This window comes from Rattus rattus, chromosome 2, assembly GCF_011064425.1.
Source record: "Rattus rattus isolate New Zealand chromosome 2, Rrattus_CSIRO_v1, whole genome shotgun sequence".
NCBI lineage: Eukaryota > Metazoa > Chordata > Mammalia > Rodentia > Muridae > Rattus > Rattus rattus.
This window is the reverse complement of record NC_046155.1, coordinates 89,099,053-89,112,890: the sequence shown is the minus strand read 5'-3', so window position 1 is coordinate 89,112,890 and position 13,838 is coordinate 89,099,053. Positions and strand designations below refer to the sequence as shown.

Genomic DNA, 13,838 nt, shown 5'->3' with positions numbered 1-13,838 from the left:
CCACCCTCTTTTCTCACACATCTCTGGAGCGACACATTACTTCCTACCTGTTCCCTGAGCCACAGAAGTGTGGCGAGGACCCACTAATTCTGTGTGATTTGTACTGTTGATATGGGTAGGACCTCCCTCCCTTGGGTCCCCATAAAAGTTTCAAGCTACCTACCTTGTCTGAGAGCCCTTTAGGGGCTGTCTTCATGTGAGGGAAAGAGCCCATTTCATTAGGACCAAACCATCTGCCCTGCCCATGCCCACAGCTAATGCTCTGACATCTCGTGGCAAGAAACTTAACATGGTTTATTGACAGAGAGATTTAGTGCAATCTCAGCTCCTGCCCACCATGGCTTCGGGGAAGCGTTAGCAGTAAATGTCGGTCTCCAAGAAGCACTCTGTGGGTTGTGCTCTCATCTCCTGGGGACGATCTCACAGAAGGCTGAGCCGCTAGCTTGCAGAGCCTTGCTGCCAAGTCCCAAGCCATGGCCACTAGGAGCCTCTGAGTCCATCCCCAGCGTCTCCCTTCCTAAAACTGAGGATCCATCCACGACCTCCTCTTTTTATGCTAAGAACAAGGTAACAATGGAATATGTCATTTCCTTCCTAGATTCAACACCCATGAACCAAAGAGCACTGTCGCCTCCAAAGGAGCCTCCTCCTCCATCTTCGTCGTCTTCACCTTCCCTGCCATCTTCATTTTCTTCAGCCAGTGTACCTGGGCACACTACAGATGATTCCTCCTCTCCTCAGGTAAGTGCAGACCAGGCCCCTGCACAGGAGACAGGAAAGCCAACTGGCCACACACCTCATTAAATCAGGGGTCCTCAACCTTCCTGGTGCCATGACCCTTTAATGCCGTCCCTCATGTCATGGTGACCCCCAACCATAAAATTATTTCCTTGCTACTTCATAACTGTAATTCTGCTACTGTAATGAATCTGATGTAAATTCCTGTGTTTTCTGTTGGTCTTAGGTGACCCCTGTGAAAGGATTGGTTGACCCTCCTAAGGGGTTGTGACCCACAGGTTGAGAACCACTGTTTGAGAGCCTCGAATGGTCTTTGATTAGAATATATTTAAGGGACTTCAGGTGGATGCCAGCAAGTCCCAGACACTTTCTAAAGCTTTCTTGTCACTTTGAGTATCTCAGAGTGGGAGAAGGAAGGCAGGTGGCGTGTGCCTTGACACTCACCTTCCCCACAGAAACAAAGGCAAGGAGCTTTAAGTAACCAGTATTTCTGTCCATTCCCCACAGGTGCCAGCATACAACCTCCACTCCCCACAGATCTCCAGAGACGATGTCAGCCCCACTCCAATCTACCTCAGACGTGCCAGGGCTCAAGGAATTACGAAGGAAATCCCCCTCTATCTGCCTCATAGCCCCATGCTGGAGAGCACGGAACACTGCCTGGTTAGCCCTGATGGAGAAGAACTCAGAAGCCCTGAGGAGATCTCGGCTTCAGACGGCTGCCAGGAAGCACTGGCTCTCGGAAACAGCGAAAGCACACACAAACATTCCTACCCTGTCTCAGGGAAGGACCCGTATTTGCCCAATCAAATCCTAGCTCTTGGTGCCGCAGGGAACGCAGGAGACTTGAGTGAGGAATCCAGGATGGGACAGACAGGTGGAACAGAGCTGTCCAAAGAAAGGAAGTTGGGCTTGAAGAAATTAGTCCTCACCGAGGAGCAGAAGACCATGCTGCTAGACTGGAACGACTACACCCAGGAGCACAAGGCTAGGGAGCGGCTCTCGCAGGAAAAGGCTGAGAATGGCAGAGGCAATAGCCTGAAGCCAATCTGCTCTCCTACCCTCTCTCAGGCGGTGAAAGAGAAATTGCTATCCCAGAAAAAAGCCCTGGGGGAGACGCGCACCCCAGCTGCCAAGGCACCCCGGGAACGAGAAGTTCCTCCACCCAAGTCCCCCCTGAAGCTCATAGCAAACGCCATCTTTAGGTCTCTGCTCCCCAGTTCTGAAGCTGGAAAAAAGACAAGCTCTAAACCAGAGGCCAAAACTTTGCCTAGGGGCCAGCCTCATGCTTTCACTCGTTCCTTTAGCTTCCGGAAACTGGGTTCCAGTAAAGACGGGGACCAGCAGTCTCCAGGGAGACACATGGCCAAGAAGGCTTCAGCCTTCTTCTCTCTGGCTTCTCCAACATCTAAGACTGCCCAGGCCTCAGACCTTAGCCCTCCCAACCCCATCCTCCGCAGCCGGAGTTTGCCCAATCGTCCATCCAAGATGTTCTTTGCAACCACATCCCTACCACCCAGCAGCAAGGTTGAAGATGTTCCCACCCTCCTAGAGAAAGTGAGTTTGCAGGATGCCGCTCAAGGTCCAAAGAAAGGAGCCTCACATATTTCTCCCCTTGGCCTCAAAGATAAATCCTTTGAGAGTTTTCTTCAGGAATGCAAACAAAGAAAGGACATTGGGGACTTCTTTAATAGCCCCAAGGAGAAGGGGCCACCAGGGAACAGAGTCCCATCCTTGGAGAAGCTGGTGCAGCCTGTGGACAGCACCTCCATGGGGCAGGTGGCACATCCTTCTTCCACAGGGCAAGATGCACGTAAGTGACTTTTCTAGTAGTCTAGTCTAGAGTGCGTGCTGGGCAGTAAGTGATCTCACTGCATTAACAGACACTGCACTTGGTTTACTTCTCCAGTTCCTTCTGACAAAGGTGTGAGGCATTGGTACTGGTGAGAAGTCTCAGCTGGTCTCAAGGCTCTTGCTGCCAGGCCTGATGACCTGAGTTCCATCCCCAGGACCCACAGGGTGGAGAGAGAAAGCCTACTCTCCCCAGTTGTCCTGTGACTGCCACCTGTGTACCTCCCTCCCCCAATACACACACACACACACACACACACACACACACACACACACATAAATAAATAAATATATATATATATAAATGCAATTGAAAGAAAGTTTAAGGAATCTTAAAAATTTTATAAAATAAATCTGAAAAAAATGAAATTATAGAGTTAAACTAATAATCCTACCTAGTAATCAGTACCTTCTGTATGACTATGTGAACATTTTTACTGAGATGTATATACAATTGTATATTTTTTTAAAAATCAAATTTGTATTCTAGGTGTTATACAAATGACCAGGGTCTATATAAATGTGATTTGAAAGAATGTTCTATTTTATGACAATGTTGTCATTTAGTGAACCCTCATTTGACTGTTTAACTTATAAGTATATATGCAATATAATATTTTTATATGTACAAATATTTGTAGGTGACTGTATTTATTCCATATGGATGGTGCTGGCTGGACAATTTTACACATGTACCTTTCTGTTTTCTTTGAATTACTAACCACTTTTCTGTATGTTTGATTACCAATGAAAATAGAGACTTTTTATATATAAATCTGGTGGTTGTTAATTATTTAATTAATATATCAAAGAGTCAGGGTAATCAAACAGTATGGAAATATCTAACCAAAGGCAGAGCGTGCTATGCTTTTGCACCTTGCCAAAATTTAGTGTGTTTCTTTAAGACTAAGTTTAAGCACATACATGGCCTTTCTCTTTTGTTAGTAGGGGTATATGACTGTGTGGGGCATGTGCATGTATGTGGATGTGGGCATCCATGTGCAATCAAGGCTAGAAGAGGTTGCTGGGTATCCTGGTCTATCACTCCGTGGAGACAGGGTTTCTTACTGAGCCTGGATCTAGGCTGGAAGCCAGTGAACCCCATGATCCTCCTGTGCACTCCCCTACAGTGCCAGCATTGCAGGAGTGGGGTTTAACCCAGGTGCTCACATTTGCACAGCACCCACGGAGCTGTCTCCCCAGACAGTGACTTCGTCTGTTGCTGAATCTTCATTTGGTTGCTTCAAACAAATTGTCATCCTTTTATTTTCAGTTTTTGAAAATTCTGGTTTTCTTTATGTTTTTACCTCTTAAAAATTTCTTAACTCTTATGGGAAAATCAATTTCCAAGCAATTGATTGTTTATCTTCTTTGCATTCTAATCAAACATCTGCATAAATTAAAGAGAGAACCTATTTGCAGCTGAGTTTGGAATAAGCACAGGTAATGTGAGATATAAGGATTCTTCTAAAATCACACCATAAAATTTCATTTATTACACATATGTATTTAATTTTTAGATTTATTTAATTTTTAGATTTATTCATTTTTATTTTGTGCATATGCATGTTTTGCCTACATGTATGTCTGTATATGTGTATGCCTGGTGCCCACAGAGGCCAGAAGAAGCTGTCTGGTCCCCTGGGACTGGAGCTACAAATGGTTGTGAGCCGTTGTATGGGTGCTGGGAGTCAAACCTGGATCCTCTGTAAGAGCAACAAACGTTCTTAACTGGGCCATCTCTCTACACCCACATAATAGATTTTTAAGAGACAATACATTTATCTGCATTAAAACCGAAGGGTGTATGGTTGGGTATGGCAGTGCACGCCTGTGATCCTTACACTCATGAGTCTGAAGCAAAAAGAGTATGAGTTTGAGGCAAGCCTGGGCTACATAGTGAGACTTTATCTTAAAAAAAAAATAAAAAAAAGAGAAGCTGGGAACCTAATCTATTTTCATAAACATGAATTTATCCATTTGATTAGAAAGCTTCTGCATACCTAAAAAAAAAAACTGTTAACAGTAAAAAGGCAAAGAAAACCTTTGCCATCTATTCATTGGAGATTCATAAGCAGAATCAAGAACTCAAAACATTAAATGACAAATAACAGATAATCTAAACCAATAAATGGGCAAATGAACTGAACAGACAGATAAATGTCCAGTGAGCGCATCAAAAATGTTCAACACGTTTAACCATCAGGGAAATGCAATCAAAGCTAAGATTCCCTCTCACCTTGGTCAGTAGGGCTGTCATCAGAGCCACCAAGGGAACTGCAAATGCTGGCCAAGGAGGATGGAGTGGGGTCAAACACGAGAGATCGTCTGTACTATTAACAGAATTATAAATAAGCTCAGCTCCCCGGGGACTCAATATGAAGGTCCCTTAAACAGTAGAATGGGAGCTACCTTAAGATCCAGGCGTACCACACCTACTTACACACCCAAAACAACCAACGTCAACACACCATAGCCCTGTGCACGCGCACACCGCAGAGTTATTCAGAACAGCCAGGTTAGAGGGTCAGCCTGGAATCCATCAACAGGAGCTATCTGAGTGCCATATACCTGGAGTCTGCACTTGGGCTGGAGAACTGTGAGGTTGAGACCAGCTTGGGCTGCACTAAGACCCTGTCTCAAAAGCCAAACCAAACCAGTGGGACACACACGCACACACGCACACACCAAACACACAACAGCTGAATAAAGAAAACGTAGTATCCATACCCAATGGAGTGGGGAGGTTGTTTTTGTTCTGCGGGATTTTGTTGTTGAGTGAAGTGTGTTGGGTTTCAGTTGTTCAGTCATGGCCGGGCTGCAAAGATGGCTCAGTGGTTAAGATCACTGGCTGCTCTTCCAGAGGATCTGCATTCAGTTCCAGCACCCGTGTGGTGCTCTGAAGGATCTGATGCCCTGTTCTGGCATTCCAGCATGCATGCAGCAGAGCATCCATACATAATATAAATAAAGGTAAAAAGCATCTTTTTTAAGATTTGTTTATTTAATGTATGTGAGTACACTGTTTCAGACACCTCAGAAGAGGGCATCAGAACCCATTACAGATGGTTGTGAGCCACCATGTGGATGCTGGGAATTGAACTCAGGTCCTCTGGAAGAGCAGTCAGTGCTCTTAACTGCTGAGCCATCTCTTCAGCCCTAAAATAAATCTTAAAAACATTTTTTAAAAAACACTCATAGTAGGACCTCTTACACTAGTTTGATTATTTTCTCAGTCACTAAGAGGAGAGTTAACGCTCCTAAGTAGAGTTGTTTCAACTGTCTTTATATTGTTAACTTTAGGATCAAAAATGTCTTTCTTTCCTATTATCTTATTCTCTCTTTCTCCCCCCTCCCGTGTGTGTGTGTGTGTGTGTGTGTGTGTGTGTGTGTGTGTGTGTGTGTGTGTGTGTGAAATGTATGATTGTGTATGTGAATGTAGGCCTGTGAGTGCCATGGCAAACAAGTGGAGATCAAAGAATTAGGGGTTGGTCCTCATCTTCTACCTTGTTTAGAACAGGGTCACCTTTTGGGATTTTACCCTATTTTATATGTGTGGGTGTTTTGCCTGCCTGTATGTATATGGACCAAGTACATGCAGTACCCAAAAAGGGTGTCAGATCCTGTGGAACTGGAGTTACAGACAGTTGTGAGCTGCTATGATTGTGCTAAAACCTGAACCCAAGTCCTCTGGGAGAGCAGCCAACCCTTAACTGCTGAGTGGTCTCTCCAGACCTAGGGTCTCTGTTTTGTGTTGCTCTTCATGCTGTGTACACCAGGCTAGCTGGCCTTCAAACCTCCAGGGATTCTCCTGTTTCTGCCTCCCATCTCACAGTAGGAGCGCTGGGATTACAGATGTATATACCTGTCTTTATGTGAGTTCTGGGGATACAAACTTGGCTTCTCATGCCTGCTGTGTTCACTGAGATCTCCTGACAGGGAGCACACAGTTGTCAGAGCAGAGCCTAGCCAGGCAGTGGGGGTTGGAGGCTGACGTTTTCACCCTGTCAACAACAGGCAAGAAGCGGAGTAACTGAGCCAGAAACAGTGTCCACACTGGCCCTCTTCATCCAAGTAGGCTCCACCGCCTAGAGGTTCCAAAGCACCCTTGAATCAACTGTACAAACACCAGGACCTATGGGGTACCTTTTCCATTCAAACACTAACAGTCAGCATACTATATAATAGATCTCTTAATATTGATTCTATTGAACTGAAATTTCATATCCTTTGAACATCTCCCCAGCCCCCACCACCACCTGCTAGTTCTGGTGACCTGCATTTGACTAGATTCTCGACTTCTATGAGTGAGTTTCTGTAATCTCCTTCATGTAGTTCCATGTGACTACACAGAAATGCTTCTGACTGGAGCTGAGGATGTGGCTTCGCAACAGAACTCAAGCTAAACATGTATAATTCCCTGGGCTTAATTCTCAGCACCAAGCCGAAGGGAGGAGGGAGAGAGGGAGGAGGAGGGAGGGAGGGGAAGTAAAGGGAAGAGGAGGAGAGAGAACAAAATGGAAGAAAGAAAGAAGTTAACCATAGTAATATTAATTTTATATACTACTAGTTTATTAAGTGCATTAGTTCTCAGTGTTGATAGCATACTTTCTACTTAACATCTTTACGATATTTAAAATACTTGACTGTTAATTGCACTGTATCAGTCATTTCTTGGTCCGTTTTTATTGATGAATTTTTCTCTTGCTTATCAGACTAATCTCTCTCTCTCTCTCTCTCTCTCTCTCTCTCTCTCTCACTGTTTACCAGCTGATAGACTTCATGGATTATATTGAAAAGTGTCTGGGTTTCATTTTTTTAATGGTAAACGATGAATAAAGCATGTTTGAAGAGCAGTAGATAATGTTAGAATCACTGTTCCTTCCAAGGCTTATCTTCTTAGGTGTGTCTGTGATAAGGGCTACTCTACCACTATCCCGGGTAATAAAGTGAAAGTTCCCTGTGATCTCTACTAGCACCCAAGTGTGTGTGCTCCTCAAAGGACAATCTGAACCTTGCCCCTCCGTGAAAGCATTAGGGCAGTGGTTCTCAACCTGTGGGTCATGACCCCTCATCAGCCCTCTATCTTCAAAAACATTTGCATTGTGATTCATAGCAGTAGCGACATTACGCTGAGGAAGTAGCAATGAAATAATTTTACAGTTGAGGTCCCCACAACATGAGGAACGGTATTGAAGGGTCACAGCATCGGGAAGGTTGAGAACCAGTGCCGTGGAGACTGTACAGCCTGCACCGTCTCTGCAGTTACATCCCCAACCCAGTCGGTTCTGTTCTGCACTGTTGGATCCCTGTTAAGCCGTAGAAGCGCTTTCATGCTGCTTTACAAAGTTCTTATTTCCAAGAATTTCCTCCTCTCCAGGCCTCCATCCCACACGGTGCTGCTGCCTCTGCCCCACCAAACTCTGAACTGACTTTCCACTCAGTGAACCTACTATGTGCTGTTTGGGTTTTTCCTCTCTGTCTGTGGCTAGGAAAGGACCTCAGGAAGCATCCGTGGCTGTTGGACCTCCTATGTGGGCTTCTACTCTTATCTTTTACATTCTTCTCTGCTGTCTGCTGGTTAATATCTAGGGAAAGATGCTTCACGTGTTTTGTCCTGAACTCCACGGCTTTGTGGTGGGAGGTCAATTCCAAAATCAGTCGCTCTAACAAAGAAGAGTGGAGCGATGCTGCAAAACGTCTTAAAATTACAAACGAAAAGTGAACTTCAGAGTAGTGGGCACTCTAATGACAGAGGAGAGGAGAGGCGGCATGAAACTGCGAGGTCGCAGGGATACATTACGGTTAGCATCCATGGTTTGCTTTTTGAAGTTAGAAGAAGGTTCAACTCTGCACTTAACATGTCTCCCACAAGGAAAGGTCAGTCAGGCAGTTTTAGTAACATGAAAGTGTTGTTAGTTGAGTCAATGATAAAATGAAGGTGGTGAAAACAGTTACGATGCTAAATGTTCACTGGGCATAGAACCACCTAGGAGACACACCTTTGGGTCACCTGCAAGGATGTTTCTAGAGAGGGTTAGCATGAAGACCTACCCTAAACGTGGGCCATCAGTGGACTGAGTTATCGCTATCAGGCTGAATAAAAGGGGACTAACGAGGAGGGCATGGTGCACCTCGAAACACTGCTCCCCGAAACACTCAGAGGTGAGGGAGTGGCCTTCCACCAACATGCCTTCCTCGCTACGATGGACGTAACTTCAAGCTATGAGCCAAAATAACTCTTCCTTCCCTCAAATTGCTTTTCTTTCCTTTTTTCTTTTCTTTCTTTCTTTCTTACTTTTTTTTTTTTTTGAAACTGTCTCAGCTGGAGACTTCAAACCCCACTCCCTGTAGCCAAAATGACCTTGAACTTGTGGCCCCCCTACCCCGTCTCTCAAGGGCAGTGCTGGGAATCCCGAATGCTAAGCAAGTGCTATGTCAGCCGGTCTCCGGCCCTTAAGCTGCTCAGCATCAGATATGTGGGCACAGCAATGAGAAAGGTAGTGAACAAAGCATTCTAGCCATTCCCAACAGCTACCTCCCGTACACCAGGTACTATCCGGGGCTTGGACTGATTGTCTTCGCTCTCCCACAGCAGTTCTGCACGCAGGAATCATGACAGTAGTGTGTAAAGTCGGCTCCTCCAGCTCCTACACTCTGAGCATTCAGTGGCCCTCCCCCTCCACCGCGCTGCCCCTCTCCGGTAATTTAGTGCCTAGAAGCGGGTGTATCTCTGCCCAAAGAGAGCCCGGCCTCCTCCTGCAATGATGCCCCTCTCTGATGCTGTCTTTACCTGAGCTTTCCCATCTGGCAAATTAAAGTGGAAAACAGCAAACTCCCTCCCCTGAGAGGCTGGGTTGTTCTATGCATGTTTTGTATTATTTTGCTCTGAATAACAGCGTATGTAAATGTGTTGCTGGAGGTTAAAATTACCCTTATTTTGTAACACTTGGCTGCTCCCACTGGGGTGAATAGTTGAAAATTATAGGGAGGCTGGAGAGGATGTTAGCTGACTTGGAATTACTTCCCTCCTTTCTCCCCACCCACTCCACAGTTCTGTGCAGACACGAGCTGCCACTGTAGCATCCCTTCCCATCGCTAAGTTCTAGCTGGTTCTGCTGTGCAGTGAGCGGTACCGGGTTAATCCCGGTATTAGCGTAGACTCCATCAGGTGTATGTGCAGGCCCAGATGTTCTTGCTGGGAAAACTGAAAAGTCTCCCTTGGCACCTGGAAGCCCCACCACACCTGGTTCCCAGCCACATCACAAAAAGGTGTTTGGTCAACATGGGCGTGTTCCGGTCCCGGCCCATCTAGTCCATGTTTGGAGCTTGGCTTGGCTCCCCAGCTCTGGCTTCCCCATGGGCCCTGCTTTGTTGGGCCGTCCCTATCTTAAACTGCTTTTTCCTGGCATTTGAATCATCCCTTCCATGATGTGATAATATCTGCAAGTTGGGAAAATAAAAGTGGCATTTGTTTAGCCATAATTAATGAAATATTTATGTTGCATGAGGCTATGTGATAAAATCCTTAGGCTTAGGGTCCTTTTGCTTCTGATTACATTTGGGATTTTTTTTTTCTATGACCAGACATTCTGACGCCAGCTCTTTTACACTGAGCAGATGTCATGTAGTAAAAATGGGTGCCAGATGCTGGGAGCCGCAGAAGGGCGATTTGTTTAAGAGCTGGCTCTGACTTTTTTTTTTTTTTTTTTTTTTTTTTTTTTTTTTTTGCATTCAATTACTCTGTAGAACAAACCTCACCCCAATCGGTTAGGTAACTCAGCTAACTTCAGATATGCATTTTCATAATAGATTTCGGATTCAAAAGCAGCGTGAGCAAGGATCCTGCCCCAGGAAAGGGTGTTTAAGGACTTTCTCGATTTCTGCATAATACCTTGTTTTGTTTTGTTTTGCTTTGCTTTGTTTTGAATGTGAGAAGAGTGCTGCAGAGCTCTTGGCGGGGATCCAGAAATGTAATTAACGTGGAGGGCCAACTTTTCAGTGGCCCTGAGGTACTGCTTTCCCAAGCTCCTGGCAGGTGCAGTGAGGGGTGGGCAGCAGGAAGCGAATGGGGTGAGGGAGGAGAGAGGCAGCTGTGAGGACTCAAGCAGGAAAAGAAGGCAGCAGTTTGGTGAGTTCTCTGGTTCTTGTTTCAGGCCCTGGAGCTCCAGTGACAGAGGACACTTCTTCTCCTACCTCGTCCTCTGCAGAGGAAGATGTTGGCCCTCAGCTTTCCTCAAGGTTAAAGGTAACATCGCTTGCAACACCATACAGTGACATAGCTGGCTGGCGCTCCTTCCCCATCCAGGTTTCAGAGCCAATGTGGGCTCCAGCTGCAGGAGTCCTCGTGAGGATCAGGCCGCATTGCATCTGACAAGTACCCTCCTTTATATCTGGAAGCCCCCAAGATTTGTCTTCTTAAAGACAAAAACCTCAGCGTCCCACATGGAGGAAGGGGGGAAAAAAGAAGGCATATTGACTTGAAACCATTTGGCAAATGCAGTGCTCAAAGTGGGTTTAATATGTGGTCCAATAAGCAAACCATTGAAAAATTTCAACAAGCAGATGTGTATTTCCCCCAAGGGAGGCACAACTTCATTTAAGAAGCACTAGAGGCAGATTGCATGGAAAATGTTATGTTTATTCTATTCAAGGCTATGAAACGAAGCGTGCAGATGCACAGAGACGTGGATGAACCAACACACCTACTGTGGACGGAGCAACCTGCATTCCACCCCCTTAGTGGATGTTACTATGTCTAGAAAGCACTTTCCAAATCTCTCATACTAAGGCAGAGAAAACACCGTGTCATGTGTCTGTAGATGTGTAGATGTGTCTGTATGTCTAATACACAGAGACATGTTTGTCACAGAAGCCCACTGTTTTTTTTGTTTTTTTGTTTTTGTTTGTTTGTTTGTTTTTTAAGCATGGGGCTGGAGCTTGTCCCCTAGGACTAGAAGGGATGGAGTGCGGAGTGCCTGGTCCTCACATGCTTCTGGGTAGACCGAGGAGTAGCTCACTGCTCTGCTGCTGTTTATATTTTTGGAGCAGAGAGGATCTAGTGAGGGAAGGGGAGAACCAAATTTATTCATGCATACTCAACTTTTCCATATCTTCCAAGGGAAGCTTTGGCTTCAGTTTAAGTCAAGGGGTGGCAGAGTGGGGGAGGGGGATCTCCAACTCCCTAAGGTGCATGTGAGCAAGTGAGTGCACACACATACACACACACACACACACACACACACACATACAGAGAGAGAGGCAGAGTCAGAAAGAGACAGAGAGAGACAGAAAGAGACAGAGAGACAGAGACAGAGACGGGGAGGGGGGAGACAGGAGGGCAGGAATTTTTTTTTTAATGTGTACTTCTTGAGTTAATGGACTCCTCACAAGAAATGAATTGCATGGGAACTATGTTACCTTGATTTCTGGGGGTTTCTTACTGCCCCTCGTCACCTCAAACGACCCTGGGTTAATTCTATATTCAAATGAGACAGATCCCAGCCTCCCCTTGACTTTACTCTCATGGAGAAAGAATAGGCTACCACTGGCCTGTGCATGTAGCAGGGCCATAGTATCCCCCAGAGAACCTCAGAGCCAGCTCCTTGTCATCTTGCTGGCCTAGCACAGGGCTAGTTGTCACTTCAAAGTGCCAGGTCACGGTAAAGCATGACCGTGTCACCTCCTTCTGATGGGCCCCGCTCTTCCAGAAAGCCTTCAACTGGGAAGGAAGGTGTTTGGTGTCTGGGCTCTCTGTGTCTTTGGTTGCATGCAGATGTGTCCCCAAGGGTCACAACAGAGCCTGCTCAGATGAACCCATGCACAGGTTGGAGGCAGGATGCCTGAGATAGGAGACTTATGGCAGCTGACCCTTGGTTCTTCCCTCCTCCTGTGCTAGAGAAGCCCTTAGCCTCTTTCCTTGACTTTCTGCAACATCGCTGTGGAGTAGAAAGGAAAAAGAACCCATGTATAAGGGTACCTGAGTATTTGCTAGAACGTGCTTTAAATAGAGGATAATAAATTATTTTCTAGCCCCAACCTTGGGTTCTGTTCTGCATGCTCGCACGCACGCATGCACACGTGTACATTGAGGATCAAGCCAGGACCTCGCACGTGCTCTGCAAGCATCTCTGCCACTGAGCTGAACCCCGTGAGGAGGGGTTGGCTTCTGGAAGTCTTCGAGGCACTGATGTGGTCCACCCCTCTCCAGATGTCCCGGTTTGCTGTGATGAACACCATGACCAAAAACAAGTTGGGGAGGAAAGGGTTTGCTTCAGCTTAGGGCTTACCGTCTATCGTGAAAGACAGTTGGGACAAGAACTAAAAGCGCCAACCTGAAGGCAGGAACTTATGCAGAGGCCAGGGAGGAGCACTGCTTACTGGTTTGCTCAACCTGCTTTCTTATACAATCCAGTACCGACTGCCCAGGAGTGGCACTGCCCGCAGTGGGCTGGGCCTTATCCTGTGTCAATCATCAATCAAGAAAAAGTCTTCCAGACTCCCCTGCAGGGGACCTGTTGGAAGTATCTCCTCAATTGAGGTTTCCTCTTCCCAGATGTCCCAGCATGCATCTAGTTGACCAAAAATTAATCAAAACACCAGAATTTGCATTCAGTTGCCTCTATTTTGAGGAAAATGACACTTCTATAGGCCCTACCATGAAGTTGGGGTCCTTGATTGCCTAGTCTATGGTATAAGGAAAAGCCTATGGGGAATACTCACCTGGGCTTCGTTTGTAGCTCCGCCCATTACTAGTTGTTTTAATTCAGGCAGGTTGTCTCTCTGGATTTCGATGTCCATATCTGTAGAGATGTTCCATCTGAGGAATAAGGGAGACACCATGAAATGATTAGCTCATTTTCTGGCACACAACACTCTACGAATGCTAGAGTTTACAACATGGGGTCATGTGATAGACGCGGCTGAGATGCTTGTAAAATAAACAACCCGGATCTCCATGTGGGCTGAGTGAGATCAGCTCAGGGCAGAAAGCACTCACGAGACCCAGCGCCTCTCACCCTGGTCCAGACTTCCTCTAAAGGTCCTCGATGATTCATAGAGGGGCCCCCATGCTAAAGGCCACAACCTGAGCAGTCCACCTGGGAGTCATCTCCAGAAATGAAGATGAGAGAGCCATGTTGGGACCTAAAAGCCAAGGTTTCCTCCCAAAGATCTAAGGGATTCTAAAAGTTCTAGAAGATCAAATTCCATCCCTGAGATAGAGCACTTGGGAGGCAAAAGCAGGTAGA

General features: G+C 46.1%; 1 protein-coding gene across 2 annotated transcripts in view; it reads left to right on the top strand.

The window, feature by feature from the left end:
* Positions 1–13,838, top strand: part of Micalcl (MICAL C-terminal like) — a 39,178-nt gene that overhangs the window by 3,783 nt on the left and 21,557 nt on the right. For both annotated transcript variants that reach the window (XM_032892889.1, XM_032892890.1), the window contains exons 2-4: positions 599–741; positions 1,246–2,551; positions 10,746–10,837. In XM_032892889.1, coding sequence (XP_032748780.1) covers positions 610–741; positions 1,246–2,551; positions 10,746–10,837 — 1,530 coding nt within the window. In that variant the 5' untranslated portion in view covers positions 599–609. The remainder of the gene's footprint in view (positions 1–598; positions 742–1,245; positions 2,552–10,745; positions 10,838–13,838) is intronic.